The 19714-nt window shown below is 42.1% G+C and overlaps 1 protein-coding gene across 11 annotated transcripts in view; it reads right to left on the reverse strand.

Moving 5' to 3' along the window:
• LOC139010912 (zinc finger protein 177-like) overlaps window positions 1–19714 on the reverse strand; it is a 20725-nt gene continuing 1011 nt past the window's right edge. The window contains exons 1-8 of one of the 11 annotated variants that reach the window (XM_070415968.1): window positions 17222–17386; window positions 16274–16410; window positions 14295–14419; window positions 11489–11590; window positions 7856–7927; window positions 7142–7268; window positions 5639–5727; window positions 1–5104 (exon numbers count right to left, since the gene is read on the reverse strand). In XM_070415968.1, coding sequence (XP_070272069.1) covers window positions 4001–5104; window positions 5639–5727; window positions 7142–7268; window positions 7856–7888 — 1353 coding nt within the window. In that variant the 5' untranslated portion in view covers window positions 7889–7927; window positions 11489–11590; window positions 14295–14419; window positions 16274–16410; window positions 17222–17386 and the 3' untranslated portion in view covers window positions 1–4000. Of the gene's footprint in view, window positions 5105–5638; window positions 5728–6418; window positions 6643–7136; window positions 7269–7855; window positions 7928–11093; window positions 11117–11488; window positions 14420–16273; window positions 16605–17221; window positions 17387–19714 lie in introns of those variants that run through there. The other 10 variants (XM_070415972.1, XM_070415967.1, XM_070415969.1 and 7 more) reach the window with 10 other exon arrangements.

A 19714-nucleotide genomic window follows, 5' to 3' on the forward strand; every position in this document is an offset into this window, starting at 1 on the left:
ACAGCGGTGGTGGTGGGAGTCTCTCCTGCCTCCTCAGCAGCACTAAGGATGTCCGACTGCAGCTTAGGTCTGCTCCCCGCTGGCAAGTGGACATCCCCCGAGGGCTGCTGGGCTGCCAGAGGGATGTCTGATTGCCAGCTTGGGCCCAATCCCCTGGGGAGCAGGCCTAAGCCAGCAGGTGGTCATCCCCTGAGGGGTCTCAGACTGCGAGAGGGCAGACTGCTGAGGGACCCTCCCACCCCTGAGTGCACAAATTTTTGTGCACCGGGCCTCTACTATCATTATAAAATAATAGACAATGGCTGGGATTTTTTAGATAAAAATGTTAACATTAGTTCTCAAGAGTCTATTAGCATTTCTAATCCATGACAATATTGACATTCTGGTCTATAAAATTATTTGTGAGTAGCTGTCTCATGTTCTGTGAGATTTTTAAGAGGTTCCTGTGGACTACCCACTAGATGCCAACCCTGTACTGTTACAACCAGAAACATCTCCAGACATTGCCAATTGTCCTGCAGGGGGAAACTCAGCCTGATTGAGAACCCCTGGAAACAACTGTATGGGTGTCCGAGTTAATGGTGTAGCTTTTACAGCGATGGTAATAAAAGGAAAAGCAACATTTTAGGGAGGATAAAATGTCAGTTTAATTTTGAGTTGAGGGGTCTACAGGACCTATTATCTCAGAGGTCAATTATATTGATCTGGTGTCCATCAGTCTGCATGGGTGGCAGTGTAAATAAAGTAATTGTATAGAATGAGAAGAAGTTGCTGCTTCGCGAATTGGCAGTTAGACAAGCTGATGCTTGGCTGAATCTTACCCAGGATTCTTCAGTTCTCAGTTATAGGGCCTCACTGGATATATGCTCTCATTGGAAACTATGCCATCACAACATTAGCTACCACTGTCATTCAATAATTATTTGTATAATTATTCCATCTCTTCTGAATGTTCCAGGGAATTTACACTATCACTTTTTCCTTCCTTATCCAGTTTTTTCCCAAAGTTTGCATGCAATATTATGTCCAATGTCATAGGAATCTTCTATATTCCCCTATCTTTCAATGAAAATGAAACATTTTTCTTTGGGTATTATTCCAAATTTTTGTATATTTCGGCTATTAATGAGAAAACCACAGGCCTAAAATGGGGTCACTTGTGTTAAGACCTTGATAGTTAGACTTTGCAGTTCCCTTCTCCTAAAAGAAGATGGCTCGGCTTAAAATACCTCCCCCCCTTTTTGCTAATGACTCATTTGCCCCACCCTTTTTCCTAATAAAACCTCCACTTGTACAACCCTTCTGGTTGTTGGATGGGATGCTGGCTGATTCCTTTATCACTCAATAAAGCCTATTCTTCAAATTTACTTGGTGGATTAAAAAAAAATTGGTCTATACTTTCCATTGCCACTCTCTTCAACTCATCTGGCATCTTTCTGCCTCCATCACATTTGTTCTCATTGAGGTCAGCAGTGACATCATGTACCCAAGAAATACTAAGGGATATTTTCAAAATGCTTGATTTTACAGTAGCAATGTCACTAATGAAATTGTCACTGCAATGTCTCTTTCTAGAAATAGGGACCTCTCTCATTCACTTGATTTTTTTTTTTTTTTTTTTTTTTTGCAATCTGATTCTGAGGGTCCAGGGTCCTTGTAACATTTAACACATCCCTCAGGAAGAAATTCCTAACTCTGAAACCAAGAAAAAAATTGAGATGCTCTAAATTAAATTACAACACCAGAGAATGAGAGAAAAAGACAAAATAGTAAGCCTGTTAATAGCTGTGGGCCAGCTCTGACAAAAGGCTGCCCACATTCCTGTCTGTCTGTTGAAACTTTAGATTAACTTCCACATGGCTATTTCCACTACTAAACAAAAGAGAGAATAGCCAGGCACCGTTGAACCCCAGGAGCTTCCATTTATCTATGCATGCACTTTCCAATCTGTTGCCCACAGCCAATCCACAGGAGCGCACACTTCCTTGCTGATTCTGTGCCTATCCCACAACTGGCCCAGGACTAAAGTAGATTTATCCATTTTAGCATTTTACGTGTTGGCTCCCTCTCTAGATAAAGACATACATTTTTTGGTGAACTGCTTGAGGGTAAGTTGTGTGAACCCTAAGAAAGAAGATACCTCCTAAGAAGGGCTCCTGGTGGCTTAACTGGGCTTGATTTTTTAAACAGAGCCTAGCGGCCATTTCTATACAGAGTTCTCTCACACAAACCACACTTTAGGGAGAAGCCTACATTAAGCTGCCGGCCTCTGCACTGGACTGCCTTCCTGCACTGTGTTTCTACAAGCCAGTCCTCACAGAGGAATTCCAACCAATAGAACTGAGGTTTTCCCATCCAATAGGAGCTGTGCAGCCATATTCATCAACATCTTCACTGACCAATCAGAATAGCTCCCTTGTGACCAGTCAGGACAGTGTTTTTTAGACCAGTCAAACTGCAAGGATTTGGAGTCCTTCTTTGCATAAGGGCAGATCAATCAAGGACCAGGGACAGGGACTTCTGTCTATGTAAGTCAAATCCCCTCTGCCTCTGGGAGGAGGACACTTCCCCGTTCCCCTGAAGACAAGACTTGCTGGAGCTAAATCTTGGAAAGTGTCTCACTGGAGCAGAGCCGAGCATACCAGCACAGGGGCTGAGTGAGGTAGAACAGAGCAGGACAGAGCTGCCTAGCCAAAGCAGGGCTTTGCCCCAGGGCCACCTAGCCCCAGAGCCTCTTCATAGCCATGCTGTCCTGCTGCTTCATAATTGAGGTATAACAGTAGTAAGGTATTCCATAGCTGTGCTGTTTCACAATGGAACTGTTTTATACTAAATTTTCCTTCTTTGCTATACCCCAAACTGGGAATTCCTATTGGCATAATGGTACCAGCAACCATTGGTTTATCAGGAGATAAGGTTTGTAACGATACAGATTTAATAAACATATTCTGATGATTACAGAATATAGATTGTTTTCAACTATACTTGAAGGATTCACAAAACCTGGCCACATATGAGATCTATCAATTGAGAGTGAAATCCATTGTAACAGAATCTTCCCACAAGAGTGGTTTAATCCAGTTTGGAGCTTATTATTATTTTTTCATGTTACATGAAGTCCAGAAATAAACAACCCAGGGTTGGTACAGCCAAATACTATTGTATATATAATCAGTAGCCTATGACTGCTATCCCTTTGGTTTATTTCCTAAGAAAGAAGAGATAAGATAAATGGAAAATGTTAAGAGAAAATACCAGATGAGATGCTCCCATTTCCATGGGTTTCTTTAAAACCCAGGAGCAGCTCTCACTCTTTCTCATTGGCCAGGACTATGGGCTCATGGGCACTCATAGCTGCAAGGAAAGCTAGATGATTCCTTATCAAACTGTCCACACTGCCAACTTGAACAAAATTGTAGTTCTGTTACTTTAAGGAAGGAAGGGAGCAATGAAACGGGACAGCAACTGGTTCTGTCTGACACATTAGGCCACAAAGCAAATCTCCAACAATTTTCTATCTGAATATGTGTCATTTAGAATCTATATCATGAAGACCATATATTGAGTGCACAATGCAATTAAATTAGAAATCTATAACTAAAAGATAATTAAAATCTGCAGAGTTTTCACATTAAAACTCATTTCTAAATCCAAGAATCTTGTATAGATCCAAGACATCTTGATGAGAACTGGTACTCAATTACAATGAAAACATTATCTATCAAAACTTTTGTGATGTAAATCAAGGGAAATTTAGAATGCTACATTACATTTAATACTCGATTAATGAGTTGACAAACTTTAAGGATGAAACACTCACTGATAAAGATAACCACAGAACTGGAACACTTACAAGGTTGCTCCCTGTATAAGGTAAGTTGAGAGTTGTGCCTAAAGGCTTTCACCATTGGTCACAATGAGGTTTCTCTCCAGTGTGAGTTCTAGAGTGAGGAATGAGGTGTGAAGGACCACTTAAAGCTAGCCTGTAGTCATTTCATTCTTAAAGTTTTTGCTCAGTATGTATTCGCTTGTGCATTATAAGGTTAGTGCTGGTGCTGAATGCTTTTCCACAGTGAGTACATTTATAGGGCTTTTCTCCTGTGTGAGTTCTCACATGTACCCGCAGGCAAGAGGAATTCCTAAAGGCCTTCCCACATTCTCTACATTCATAGGTTTTCTCTCCAGTGTGCATTCTCTTGTGCACAATAAGATAAGAGCCCGAGCTGAAGGATTTTCCACATTGATCACACTCATAAGGTTTCTCTCCAGTGTGAGAGCGTCGATGTTTCTTAAGGGAAGACTGATCAATAAAGGCTTTCCCACAGTCGCTGCATTCATAGGGCTTCTCTCCAGTGTGGGTTCTCATATGTTTTTGGAGAGAGAAAGGAACAGTGAAAGCCTTGCCACATTCCTTACAGTCATAGGGTTTCTCTCCAGTGTGAGTTCTTTTGTGCACATTAAGATGAGAGCTCTGGCTGAAGAATTTTCCACAATGATTACATTCATAAGGCTTCTCTCCAGTGTGTGATCTTACATGTTTCTTAAGGGAAGAGTGAAAAATGAATATTTTCCCACAGTCACTACATTCATAAGGTTTCTCTGCAGTGTGAAGTCTCCCACATTTCTGAAGGGACAAGGGGCCAGTAAAAACCTTCCCATGTTTATCACATTTTGAGCTTCCCTTCTCAGTACACGAGTTTTTGTGCACCCTAAGGGAAGGTCTTTGTCCATAGTCACTGCATTCGCAGAGTTTCTCTCCAATAGGGTTTTGCACATGTCCTGAAAAGGAAGAGTGTAATCTGAGGGACAGAAGACATTGATCACACTCAGAAGATTTCTCTGTGAGAGTTCTTGAGTGTCCCCTATAGGATGACTCTAGATTGAAAACTCTGCTACAGTCAATAAATTCAGAAATGTTGTCTTCAGAGTGAGTACTCATATGACTCCTAAGAGTTAAGAAATGGTCAAAATCTTTCCTGTATTCTTTATATTTGTAGCATTTCTGACCCTTGCAATATCTTGTACAAATAAGGTGACAGTTCTTTCTGAAGAATTTTCCATAGTGATCAAATTCCAAAGGTTTCTCACCAGGGTGAGTTGGTGCCTGTTGAATAAGGAATAAGAGGTAACCTAAAGCTTTCTTACGTTCATTACACTTATGAGAATTCGTTTCCATGTGGATTCTGCCACATATAAGAAGTCCATTATTATGACTGACATTTTTACCAATTCTATGGCATATGTACGATTTTTGCCCTAGTAATTCCTTCAATTTGAATGGGCAGAATGCTTCCAAAGCCTCACTGTATTCATTCCAATCAAAGGGCATCCTAAATACAGAGTTTCTGTAATGGTGAGTAAGGAATAAATGACTTATGTATTAAATAATTAAAAACAAATCACATTTAAGTAAATGTTTATTCTTTGGTATTCTCTTTGAAGCTGCTTACTGTGAGGCAGCAAGTGTTGAGGTAGGATTGGAGATTTCTCAAATTCTGTGAGATTCATAGTCTTTCCTGAGACAGCTCTCTGCCACTTGCTTCAACTGTCTCTCCTTGTATGGGTGCTGCTGCTGTTTTAATTTACTGAAATTTACAGACTTCTCGTAACATAAAAAGCCATCCCTAGTAAATCTTACCATTTTTATGCCATTAGAAGTTTTTTCTTCAGGAACATTCTGCATAGGAATTGTATGTTTTGATTTAAGTTGAGTAGCCCAGCCTGAAACTGAAGCAGGAAAATTTTTATAACTATTGGGAGAAAAAGTAAGGATGAAAAAAAAAATAAGGTAAGTACTCTGTGGATTTGTTTTCAAATAATAACACTAAATATAGAAAGAAAAATGTGAAAGAGAAGATGAAACCAATGACCAGAGTAACTGACAGGAACAAGCAATGGAAATGGGAGGTATTTTACTTGGAAAGGATTCTGGAGGTTTGAGACAATAAGAGAGGGTATTACCTGGAAAGCAAAGTAGGGAGGACTGAACAGAAATTATTCAAGGAAATGTGAAATTGAAAGAGAAATTAAGCCCAGCTAGCATGGCTCAATGGTTGAGTGTGGACCTATGAACCAGGAGGTCAAGGTTCTCAGGGCATATGCCTGTGTTGGGGGCTCAAGCCCCAGTGTGGGTGTGCAGGAGACAGCTGATCAATGATTCTTTCTTATCATCATTAGTTTCTATCTCTCTCTCCCTTTCCCTTCCTCTCTGAAATACATAAAAAAAGTATTTTTTTTTAAAAGAAAGAGGAATTAAAAGTCTTTCTGAGACCAAATCAGAACAGGAATGAATGGGAATATGTTGAAAGAAGGAAAGTCCATAAAATGGCCTCAGCGTCCTTTTCCCACACTGACATTCCCAGATGCACCACCAGTTATGGCTGCTTCACACAATGACTCCCTTCTGCTTGGGGCTCACCTGAACAGGCCCCTTGGAGAATTCTTTTCTTCCCTAGCCTCAGTTCTTACTGCTCCACCTCAGTGATCAGACTGTATTTGCAGAGATGATACCCTGCTAATGGAAAAGACGTGATTTTGGAGCACTGAGAAGGAGGCAAGAAATCTTTCCATAAAACTGATTCCAATACTCTGGTCAGAAGTGGCAAGTGCAACTTTAGGAGCAGCAAAACAGATCAGATCAGAGAGCTTTCACAGGGCTCCAAAACTAACACCATATTCCATGTCTCTTATGGGACAGACCCTTGAAATCCAAGGCCAAGATCAGATATACAATGCAAATTACCTCATCTTTTAATGATAGAGAAAATGAAATCAGTGCATTTTCATGGGAAGCCATGAGACTGCCCCATAAGGGCAGGAACCACCCATTTGGGGTTCACCACATATTGTTATTCTTTTCTTATTTTAAAAAAGATATTTTTGTTGAGTTTTAGAGAGAGAGGAAGAGAGAGGGAGAGAGAGAGAAACATCGACGTGAAAGCGAAACATTGATCAACAGCCTCCTACCAGGGATCAAACCTAAAACCCAGGAATCAAACTGGCAACCTTTGGTGCATGGGAGGACACTCAAGCAACTGAGCCACACCTGCCAGAACTTGTTATTCTTTTCACAGATCCTGGAACATGATATATGATAAACTATTTGCTTCATGTAGAGATGAATAAATGAGGCCAACCTTACCCACGGAGGCCAGGTTCCTAAAGTTCTCCATCATCACATCTCTGTACAGGATTTTCTGAGCAGAGTTCAGGAGTGCCCACTCCTCCTGGGAGAAGTCCACCGCCACTTCCTCAAAGGTCACCAAGTCCTGAAACATCACACACATTCTGCCTTAGCCAACCATTCTTCATACACTGAGCCAGAAGAATGGTGAGAGAGGCTTCCAGGACTGGGGAAGGAGACTCAGTGCATAGGAAGCTCAGACATGCTTTGGAAGCCTCTCATGGTCTGCCCCAGAGCTCAGTTCTTGGAACTCTCCTCTCTCACTCTCACTCCCTGGACCATCTCATTCAAGCTCATGGTTTGACCAGCTTTTCTAACACTCAGTTGACTTGATTTTTCCACACTTAGATTCTGAGGACTCTTCTAATCTTATTCAAGATCTAGTACAGACTTAGTGTACAACAGGATGAGAAAACATGTTTGGAAAATGAACAAATGTTTCCTCTAGTGAAAAATCTCTCTTTTCCTTCATAGCACCCCACAGTATATAAAACATACTCAATCTGGAGGACTATCTGGAAAAACATTAACAAATGTTGTAGTAATAGAAGCCTTTCTTAAGGCATTTGCTCTCCCATTCTAAGAAGCCCAGAGAACTGGGGAAGCCTGAGGCCGGCCCAGTAGGACTGGGAAGCTGTGGTCATGGGTGAAAGAGTATAATTTCCCACATACCTGTGACCAAGATGTCAGCAATCCTGCACCCATTCTTCCCTTTCTGTGTCTCCCTCCTCACCTGGCAGAGTTCTGAGCAAGCAGAGTTAGAGAAAAAGAAAGAAGCCTTGAGAGTCTAGGCCTGACAGTCAACAGTTACAGACCTGCAACTTCCTCACACTAGCTGCAGAGTAACCACACACACAGGCACATATACATACACACAGTTTGCTCTTAAGATTTTATCTCCCTATCCAAGAACAATTAGGAATTGGGAATATAGTATATATTTATTATTTATTTTTTTAAAAACTTTTTCCTAAACTGAACCATGAAAAAATGCCTAGAGTCAGTAACAGCTCAAGAGCAATGAGCCGCTCTAGTGTCAAAATGCTTCTAAATGCCATTTGCCTATGAAAGAAACCAGGACTCATTTTGGAAATAGCTGAGTCCAATGTAAAACAGGAGATGTTCATGATGATCCTGAAACACCTTATACCAGAAAGCAAGGAGCCTCTCAAAGATTGATGGGGTTACCCCTTCTCCCTTTTGCAATTAATAAAGATCTTATTAACTAGGGGATAATTTAAGATTTCATAAATAAGCTGAAGAACTTTATAAATGAAGGATTGAGCTGCCATCAGAATCAACTGATAAATCTTAACATCACAAAAGAGGCATCTGGATATCATGTGAGTTCTGACATGATGCAACAAGAAAACAGCAACAACTATAGAATATTTTTGCCCCCCAAAAACACAATCTGACAAATCCTTTAACCTAATTAACAGTTTATGGGAAAGGGGAAGAGGAGAAACCCAGGGACATGTTAAATGACATCTGAGGAAACAATCAGCCAACCCATTTTGGGGTAGAAAGAAGACAGGAGAACTGTTACTGATAAACACACATAAACATTCACTGAAACGTGTGTACCTTAAATCTTGATTCCAACAACACCAATTGTAAAAACACATTTGAGACATTTCGAGTGAACACAAATAGGGTACATGGTATTGGTAAAGAGAAAAGCAGCCCCTGACATCCAGGATTTAACAACAGTAACAGATACAAGGCCACTCTGTAATCACGCCTGAGCACAGACAAAATATAAACATGTTCCAGGCCTCAAAAAGGATCTTGCCTTGGCCAATTTTGGTCAGTAATTAGAGTGTTGCCCCGGGGACCGAATGGGTTTGATTCCCCGTTAAGGGCACATACTTGGGTTGTGAATTCAATCCCGGCTGTGGTGGGGGGTGAGAGCAGGAGGCAACCAATCAATGTGTCTCTCTCATCTCTCTCTCTCTCTCTCTCTCTCTCTCTCTCTCTCTCTCTCTCTCTCCCTCCCTCCCTCCCTCCCTCCCTCCCTCCCTCCGCCAACTCCTCCCTTCCTTCCACACTGTCTGGAAATCAATGGGAAAAAATATTCTTGGGGTGCATGTGGGAGGCAACCAACTGATGTGTCTCTCACACTGATGTTTCTTTCTCTTTCTCCGCCCTTCCCTCCCTTCCTTCCACTCTGTCTGAAAATCAGTGGGGAAAAAAAAAATCCTCCGTTGAGGATTAAAAAAAAATTCTTGGGGTACACTTGTTGAAAATTGCTGCTCTCTCTATATAAACTGAATAGCCCTAAAATAATTTTAAAAACTAAATGGTGATGGTTGCATGATATTGTGAATATAATTAATGCCATTGAATTGTGTGTTTTAAAATGGTTATAATGGCAAATTTTATGTTATATATTTTTTACCATAATAAAAATGTAAAATATTAAATAATCTGGACTGTGCTGAACCCTTCAGAGAGGCTCCAGGTCTCTCCAGGCCCAAATAACTCACTGCCCAAAGAGAAAACACCAGACTCAGAGGTTTTAAAAGTCAGTTCTGCTATTCAAAAAGAGAATTCCAATCTGACTCCAAATCTTCCAGGGATTGGACACACTTATGAAGATTCTGGCTACTTACACTATACTTCAATATACTTGGTTTCCTATGATTGCCTATTACTAATATTAGTAGAGGCAATATTATCTTATACAATTTACAAGGCAATAATTAGGTATTTGCTCAATTAATATTTGACAAAGGAGGCAAGAACATACAATGGAATAAAGACAGTCTCTTCAATAAATGGTGTTTGGAAAATTGGACAGGTACGTGCAAAAAAATGATACTAGACCACCAACTTACACCATACACAAGAATAAACTCAAAATTGATAAAAGACTTAAATGTAAGTTGTGAAACCATAAAAAACTTAAAAAAAACCACAGGCAGCAAAATCTCAGATATCTCTCGTAGCAATATCTTTACCAATACATCTCCTAGGGCCATGGTCGGCAAACTGCGGCTCGCGAGCCACAAGCAGCTCTTTGGCCCCTTGAGTGTGGCTCTTCCACAAAATACCACGCATGGGCGCACACGTACAGTGCGACTGAAACTTCGTTGCCCATGCGCAGAAGTCGGTTTTTGGCCTGGGCGAGTCTATTTTGAAGAAGTACTGTTGATATTTGGCTCTGTTGACTAAGGAGTTTGCTGACCACTGTCCTAGGGCAAAGGAAACTAAGAAGAAAATAAACAAATGGATTGCATAAAAATAAAAAGCTTCTGCACAGAAAAAGGAACCATTAAGAAAATGAAAGAGCATGGGAGAACATATTTGCCAGTGATATATCTGATAAGGGGTTAATTTCCAAAATATATAGGGAATTCATACAACTTAACAAAAGGAAGACAAACAATCCAATAAAAAAATGGGCAAAGGATCTAAATAGACACTTCTCCAAAGTGGACATTTAGAAGGCCAAGAGACACATGAAAAAATGCTCAGTCACTGATCATCCAAGAGATGCAAATTAAAACAACAATGAGACATCACCTCAAACCTGTTAGAATGGCTATCATCAACAAATCAACAAATGACAAGTGTCAGGGAGGATGTGGGAAAAAGGGAACCCTAGTACATGTTGGTTGGAATGCAGACCGGTGCAGCCACTGTGGAAAACAATATGGAGTTTCCTCAAAAAATTAAACATGGAATGCCCATTTGACCCGGAGACCTCACTTATAGGAATATATCCTAAGACCAGAAACACCAATCAGAAAGGATATATGTACCCTTATGTTCATAGCAGCCCAATTTACAATAGATAAGATTTGGAAACAGCCTAAGTGTCTATCAACAGATGAGTGGATAAAAAAGTTGTGGTACATTTACACAATGGAATACGGTGCAGCTGTAAAAAAGTAAGAACTCTTACCATTTGCAACAGCTTGGATGGACCTGGAGAGTATTATGTTAAGTGAAATAAGCCAGTCAGAGAAAGATAAGTATAATATGATCTCACTCAAAAGTGGAATCCAGTGAACAAAATAAACTGATGAACAAAATAGATTCAGAGACACAGAAGGATGGAACAGACGGTCAAATCTCAGAGGGAAGGCAGGGGAGGGTGCGTGTGTGTGTGAATAGATCAACCAAGAACTTGTATGCATATATGCATAACCCATGGACACAGACAATAGGGTGTTGAAGGCCTGGGGCTGGGGTCAGCGGCGGGCTAGAAGAGGTCAATAGGGGAAAAAAGGGGACATATGTAATACTTTTAACAATAAAGATTAAAAAAAAAAGAATCACATATGCCTTTTCCCTCACTTTGGAGAACTTTTTCCCACTGTCTTCAGCACTTCTCTTTGTCCCATCTGAAACGATCAGACCAGGTGTGCATAGTTGATGTCTTCCTCTCATTGAAAGATCCTTCATGTTAAGAACATGGAAAGGGATATCAAATACTTTCATAAATCATGGACCAAGATTCTGCTCTTCAGGGATATCAAATACTGTTGGGTATAACTTGAGAAACAACAAAATTTTCATGTAACTCTACCATATCAGTAAACTTCCAAATGAAACTAAGACTTTCAAAAGCAAACACATACTCTCTCTCTCAATATACTTAAAAAGGGTTGCTGGTATTTACCTTGAAATCCAGGCTCAAACTTGTATATACATTTTTGAGGTCTTAAGCCTTTTATCCATAGAGAAAATAAAACTAGTACAATGAACAGATCTTCATTTTCATGGGAAAGCCGCTTGAGAGTAAGGTCTATAAAAGCAGAAACAATGTCTTCTCTGTCTACCGGGGCATTCCCATTAATCAGCAGATTGCCTGTAATAGAGTCACTTAAGAAATATTTGTTCCAGAAAAAATTTAAATGAAGAAATGGTACCATCTTACCTACTGCAAACAGATTCTCATAGTTCCCCAGCACCACATCTCTGTATAGATTTCTCTGAGTTTAAACTAGCAAAGTCCATTCCTCCTGGTTGAATCCCACAGCTACATCCTCAAAGGTCACTGTCACAAATGTTCTAGCATCAGGCAATTGCCTCGATCAATATTCACTGGAGCAAGAAGGAGACCCTATGCCTGACAGGGTCCCGTGTTCTCCCATCATCATCTCCCCCACGGCTCAATGGTCCTCATGCCCCTTCTCCCTACTTGGACATATTCACTAGTAATCCCATTCAGTCACACAGCTTTAAGAGCATTTCTTTCACCTGAATGAATGTAATTATCTCCCACGACTAGACTGTGACCCCTTCTGGTTTTATTTTTCTCTATTGACAGGATTTAGCATAGTCCTGAACATGCATCTTTCCTTTGTGTGTCCTCAGAATCACAAATTCTGAGTAGGCATGTTCACTCTCTGTGTATCATAACAAAATTAGAGCACACACTCAGAGCACAGAATCAGACTAAACTAGTAAATACTGGGATAACAGTATCATTTCCCTATGTAATCTGTCAACCACATGACAAGACCTGAGAAAATTAAACTGGGGACTCAGTCCCTAAGCAGGTCCTATTTGTATTAAGAAGCTCCATTCTAGCCCTAGCTGGTTTGGCTGGGTGGATAGAGCATTGGCCTGTGGACTGAAGGGTCCTGGATTCGATTCCAGTCAAGGGCACATGCTCAGGTTATAGGCTTGATCCCTAGCAGGGGGCGTGCAGGAGGCAGCCAATCAATGATTCTCTTTCATCGTTGATATTTCTCTCTCTCTCCCCCTCTCTCTTCCATCCTGAAATCAATAAAAATATATATTTTTCAAAAAGAAGCTCCATCCCACTAGAAGGAAACATGTCTACCTAGTAGGAAGAAGTATGTATTTTTAAAAAAATATATATTTTATTGATTTTTTACAGAGAGGAAGGGAGAGGGATAGAGAGTTAGAAACATCGATGAGAGAGATCGATCAGCTGCCTCCTGTAAACCCCCCACTGGGGATGTGCCCGCAACCAAGGTACATGCCCTTGACCAGAATCGAACCTGGGACCCTTCAGTCCACAGGCCGATGCTCTATCCACTGAGCCAAACCGGTCAGGGAGAAGTATGTGTTTTAATAAAGGAATACATTTCCTATTTACCTGAGAATAATGTGTCAGACATCTAGTGATAATCTTTTCCCCGTTGGGCTTCTTTTCACAAAGACAGAAAAAGTCTGAAAAAAGACAACCTTGAGAAGAAATGAAATCTGAAAACTTAGGCTGCTCCCCGATTGATGTTTCTCTCTCATCAATGTTTCTATCTTCTATCCCTCTCCCTTCCTCTCTTTCTAAAAAAAAATCAGTAAAGATATAAAAACAAACAAACTTAGATTACCTAGTTTCCACATTCACAAACCTGGAAGCACCATTTCACACTAATTCTAAATGGATGGACACACACATACACATTTGGATGGATGGATAGACAGACACATACACACACAGCTCCCATAAAATGCCCAAGCAGTCCATCTTATCTGAAATCAGAAAAGTAGTTTTGGATTTAATAAATAAGAGGAAGAATTTAATAATCTCATTTTACAGATAAAGAAATTAAAATCCAGGGAGGCAGAGTTGTTTGCCAACAATGATAAAACTCATCAAATGATTAAGCAGAACCTCTCTTATAAAAATACTAGAGGCCCGGTGTACGAATTCCTGCACGGGTGGGGTCCCTCAGTCTGGCCAGCAATCGGGCCAATAAGGGCTGTCTCACCCAGTCCTGATCGAGGCCAGTGGGGGCCGGCTGGGTTGGGGAAGACCACGGGAGGTTGGCCAGCCGGGGGAGGTTGGCTGTGGGAGTGCACTGACCACCAGGGGGCAGCTCCTGCATTGAGCGTCTGCCCCCTGGTGGTCGGTGCACGTCATAGCGACCGGTCATTCGGTCAACCGGTCGTAACGGCCACTTAGGCTTTTATATGTATAGATACATACATACCCATCCTTCTCAAATCCCAGGATTTAGGCATTCTTATCTACTTAATCCCCCTCTCCTAGAAAGCCTAGAAGCAGGACTGCTTAGACGACTGTTCATGGGCTAGAGTAAGATCTCTGAAAGGAACATCAACAAGGACTTACCACAAGGAGAAAGATCAATGGCCAGCATCCTGTGAGTCTGACAGAGGAACCTACCTGAACACTTCTTGTTCCCAAAGTCTCTTTAAGAGAGTATGTTTCAAACTTAATTCCTCTTGATTAAGTAGTAATGGGAAGTCTTGCCTCATACCTTCAATATTTAGGCAGCAGGCATTAGTCATCTGTCATCAAGCAGAAAATGAAATGATATATGTGAAAACCATAAGAAACTCCATACTACACCATCCGAACATAAATAATAATTGCAATTTACAGAGTACCCAACGTGTGCCAGAAACATTGATAACTCATCCGATTACCACCATTGAATAGTTGAGGCAATCTTATTCAGACAGGAGTAGTAATTAGCCCAAGATGACCAATTAGGAAGTGGTGAGCTAGGATTTGAATACACATTACTCTGTCATAAAGATCTGAGGCTCTGGACAATGTTGTATAATTTTGAATTCTGAGTGGCTAACGTCAGTCATGCGGGTGCTGCATGCCTACATTACAGATCCCATTAAAAACCTAAACACCAAAAGTTAGGTGCTACAGACTAAATGTTAAATGTTTGTGTCTCAACCCCCTTCCCCAATTCATATATTGAAACCTAATCTCCAGTGTGATGGTATTTGGAGGTAGGGCCTTGAGGTCATGATTAGTGGGATTACTGCCCTTATAAAAGAGATCCCAGAGAACCCCCTTGCCCCTTCTGCCATGTGAGGACACAGCGAGAAGACAGCCATCTATTAACCACAAAGTGGGTCCTCACCAGACTCTAAATCTGCTGACACCTTGATCTTGGTTTTCCCAGCCTCTAGAATGCTGAGAAATGTGTTGTTTATAAGCCACCAAGTCTACCACATTTTTGTCACAGCAGTCCAATTGACCAGACGTACATCAGGTGAGATTCCTTGGTTGGCAACTACTGACTGTAATATAGTAAATGAAAGTCCAAGAATATGTTGTGATACTGCAAAAGAAAAATGTATAGAAGGGAGGCTTGGAAGGAAAGCTCCTATTCACAGAGGACTGCCAGCTAAAGAATGAAGAAGGAATGACAGAATTTGAAAAAAAACACATTTGTATCCCCTAATATAAAAATAGGTTAAAAAAATAAAAAATAAAAACAGGTTAAGGCAAAAATCAACAACTGATGCTAAAACCATTGGGTAAAACTTTGGGGAACAAAGTGTCACCCATAGATTACCACAAGGAAAAATGTGGCTTAGCATCACTAATAAACAGCGGGATTTAAGTGAATTTAAGTGTCTCCCAATGAGATGAAGCACACATCACCCAGGAAACTTTCAAGTCTCTAAACCTGTGCAGTATAACGTGATAGCCACAGGCTAATGCAACTGAGGAACTGAATTTTTAACTTTATTCACTTTTAATTCAGTTTAGAAATAAAATTGATTCAGTCACTGAAAAACTTTTCAGTATGTCTGAAACAACTTGAGTTTGTAAATCTACTTTTTTCAACAGTAAATTTTATAAAATCTAAAAACAGATCAAGAATTTCCAATGAAAATTTAGCATCCACATGAGATGTGCTGTAAATGTAAAATACAGGCTAGATTTCAATCAGTTAGTAAACAAGAAATGGATAAGTTCTTAAAAGCTCTATTAGCCCTGCTGGTTGAGCATCCACCCACCAACCAAGAGGTCACCAACCAAGGGGTCACGGGTTGGATTCCCAGTCAGGGCACATGCCTGGGTTTTGGGCTTGATTCCCAGGCGGGGCATGCAGGAGGCAGCCCATCGAGGTTTCTCTCTCATCAATGTTTCCCTCTCTCCGTCCCTCTCCCTCCCTCCCCCCCCTCTCTCTCTCAAATCAATAAAAACATATTTAAAAATAAATAAAAGTTCTAGTAATACTTTTATATTGACTACATTAGTTATTAATTTCACTAATCATTTTCTATTGATAACTGGGTATGCTGGGTTAAATAAATTATTGAAAATAAAGTCACATGTATTTTTAATTTTTCTAACTTGGCTTGTAAACATTTTTTAAATTACATTTATACCTGGCATTGTATTTGTATTACAGAATACTGCTCCAGATCCGACATGTACTTCACAAGAACTCCAAGAGGCAGACAAGTCAAACAAAATCACAGGAAACCGCATCGCATCAGAACGCAGACATCTGACAATACAGGGGCTGGCAAAAAATTGCTTTACAGTTTCAGCACGGAAAGAGATGTGGATGTTATGATTATTACAACAGCTTGATTAACTCAAAAGAATGCCACTGACTGCTGTAAGCCTACTTTTGACAACTCCTGTATAACTCTCCTGGAATCTTCAACAATCAAAATTAAATTTTAAGAAATGCAGGGAAATGTTTTGGGCGTAATAAAGAGATTGGAAAACAACATGCAACGTGTGATCTTGTTCGGATCGATGCTAGCTCCAGAACCCCCCCCCCCCCCCCCCCCGATTCTTCTCTCATAGATACTTTTCTGGGGAACTGGAGGAATCTGATTTTCGTGGGTGGACAATGGAGTTTTGTTCTGTTTTGGAAGGAGACAGCCCTCGTTCTTAGGAGGCGCATGTTTAAGGGGTGAAGTGAGTGTCTGCAATTTGCCCCTCACTGGCTCATCATCACAAGAACCTACATCCTGAATGACAAGCGAGACACATCGCAACCATCAGTGAATCTAGAAGATCAAGGGTGCACCTGACGCTGCAGGCAGATTTCCTTCCGATGGGAATTTCTAAATGAGAACCACCCGCCCGTCCAAACCCACCCCACCTCGACTTCTGCTCGCAGCGAAGTCAGCGCGCACCATCTATTCTCCCGGAGACGCCCGCTCAGCGCCGGGGGCTGCAGGGCTCTGCGAGGAGCCGACTGGAGACCCGAGGAGGTAGCCGCCGTTCCCCGCGGTCAGCGCGCGAGTCACAGTCTTTCATTCACCCGCGTGCACCCAGCCACCGGGAAAGGCTCCTCTCTCCCCCGGAACGCAACTTACCAAACTCAATAACCGACACCCCGGGGGAAAAATCCACGGAGGGCGCCCGGGACCCGAAGGGAGTGCCGGCTGCGGGGACCGGGCACCCGAGGCCGCAGTCAGCGACGCGAAGGACGGAGGTGCTCTTCCTTCTGAGGAAAGGGCACAAACGGAGACTGACCTGGAGGCTTTGCTAAAGGGGAGGCGGGAATCGCCCCGCAGCGCCCCCCGGAGGCCCGAGGGGCCGGGTCAGATCGCGCGGGGCCGGGTCAGAGCGCGCGGGGCCGGGCTAACGCGGGAGGCCAGGCCCGGGTGACCCCGCCTACCCTTACCTCCGACGCCCGCCCGCGCACACGCCAACGTGCACACGCACGCTCGCTCGGTCTCCGCAAGCGACGTAAAGGGCGGAGCCTCGGAGGTTTGGACCAACCCGGGAATTGCCTGCTAGGTGATTGACATGAAAGGTGAGGCTGTATGCCCTAACCGGTTTGGCTCAGTGGATAGAGCGTCGGCCTGCGGACTGAAAGGTCCCAGGTTCGATTCCGGTCAAGGGCATGTACCTTGGTTGCGGGCACATCGATGTTTCCAACTCTCTATCCCTCTCCCTTCCTCTCTGTGAAAAATCAATAAAATATATTAAAAAAACGAAAGAAAGAAAGGTGCGGCTGTGGCCGAGGACTGTGGTGGTTTATTTTCTTTCCTGGCCCCTACCTCTTGCACGTCTTATGGGAAAAACAATTGTTCTGTAGACCAAAAAGTAACATCGCTAGATGATCATCACTAAAAATTTACTAGGGGTGGCGGGAGAAGAAACGATCGCAACCCGGTGCATGCATGCCGGAGACCATTTCCAACATGTCATAATTTCAAGAGTTTCATCAAAAGGTTGATGAGACTTGGGGACTCAACAGGGTTGAGTCACACCTGTAGTCACCTGTTGGGAATGGCTAAAGGCATTTCCCCAAACCTGAATAGGAAACTGATTGTGGCTGCCAGACAGTTAAAGCACATCTTAATCTACATGTTATTGCCTCCTACTGGCCAAACACCTAAACAGCCGTAGGCTAATTCCCCCATTCTGACAATGCCTCTGTACCCTTTGAAACCCTACCCTTTGAAGTGTATTACCTCCACCTTGCCTTAGGACAAATTGTGTTAATAAAAGCAAGGGTCCTAGACAGGGAGGGAGTGTTCAGTTCCTTTAGCTGAAGCTCCTCTGACCCCCCAATGCCTTTCAAAATTATATCTTGTCTCTGGACTCTTTATTAGTCTCTGGATTCCTATGTCATCTACGCACAGCCTTTTCCAGATTCCTGAACCCTTCTTGATTCTGGGACAAGAACCCCGGCACACGCAGACATGGCAAGCCATGTGGCCTGCAAGCGAAGACGGAGGTGTATTCATAGAAGGGAGATAAAGGAAGGGGAAGTTAGAGCCACAGAACTACATTATATAAACAGTTCTTTCTGTAGGGTTCTCCCAATGACAGTGTGAGAACTTCCATAACCCTAGCTCTTCCCAGGGACCCGCCTGATTATGTTCCTTTAAAGTTCCATTTCGTCTTTACAGATGTCACATTTTGCTGCATATTTAAATGCATCTTACTCCTGTTGGCACCACTGTTGCTAAACTTTCCGCATGGAGATGATGGATACAATCACTGCATAACTACATGCCCTTTTCATAAATTCACTGTTGGTGATTCAGCTTTTCAATGTAGTTTATTTTTTAAAAATTTGTCTTTATTGTTCATACTATTACACATGTCCCTTTGCTTTTTTTCACCATTGACCCCCTCCATCTGGCTCCATCTGGCTCCATCTGGCACCCGCCCCTCCCAGGCTTTCACCACGCTGTTGTCTGTGTCCATGGGCTATGCATATATGCATATGTTTCCCGGTTAATCCCCTCCCTTACTACCACCACCACCTCCCCAGTCCGGCCTCCCTCTGAAATTCCTCAGTCTGTTCCATGGTTCTATGTCTCCGGATCTATTTTGTTCATCAGTTTATGTTGTTCATTAGATTCCACTATGAGTGAGATCATGTGATACTTATCTTTCTCTGACTGGCTTATTTCGCTTAGCATAATACAATGTAGTTGTTAGGGCTGATCAAATAATTGAATTGATACTCCCTCCCCAGAATCTGGCAGACGGGATTTTTTAGAGCTTTAGCTCCTTCTCCATTCCTTGGCCAAAGAAAAAAACTTTCTGATCTGCTTTACCAAACCCAGTTTTGTTCTGTTGGTACGAGCTACACTGGGCAGAATGGCGATGCTGGGTCCCTGGCCTGCAAGGGGTGGGTGACAGTTATGACTGAGAACCGGAAGGAAGTACAAGGGCCTTTAGTGAGCACCGAAAGCATGAATGCTTGTGTGTTGTTTTGCCATGTGAACGTGAAAAGGTATTGGGAAAACAGATGGAAAAGAATACTAGAGGAGGTTGAACAGAGTCCTCCTACCGCGAAGTGTGCTGATTTTAGAGGTAAAAGGCCAGAGCAGCATCAGGGTTGG

This window comes from Myotis yumanensis, unplaced genomic scaffold (assembly GCF_028538775.1).
Source record: "Myotis yumanensis isolate MYYU_CA2020_CCGP unplaced genomic scaffold, mMyoYum1.0.hap1 SCAF_5, whole genome shotgun sequence".
Lineage (NCBI taxonomy): Eukaryota > Metazoa > Chordata > Mammalia > Chiroptera > Vespertilionidae > Myotis > Myotis yumanensis.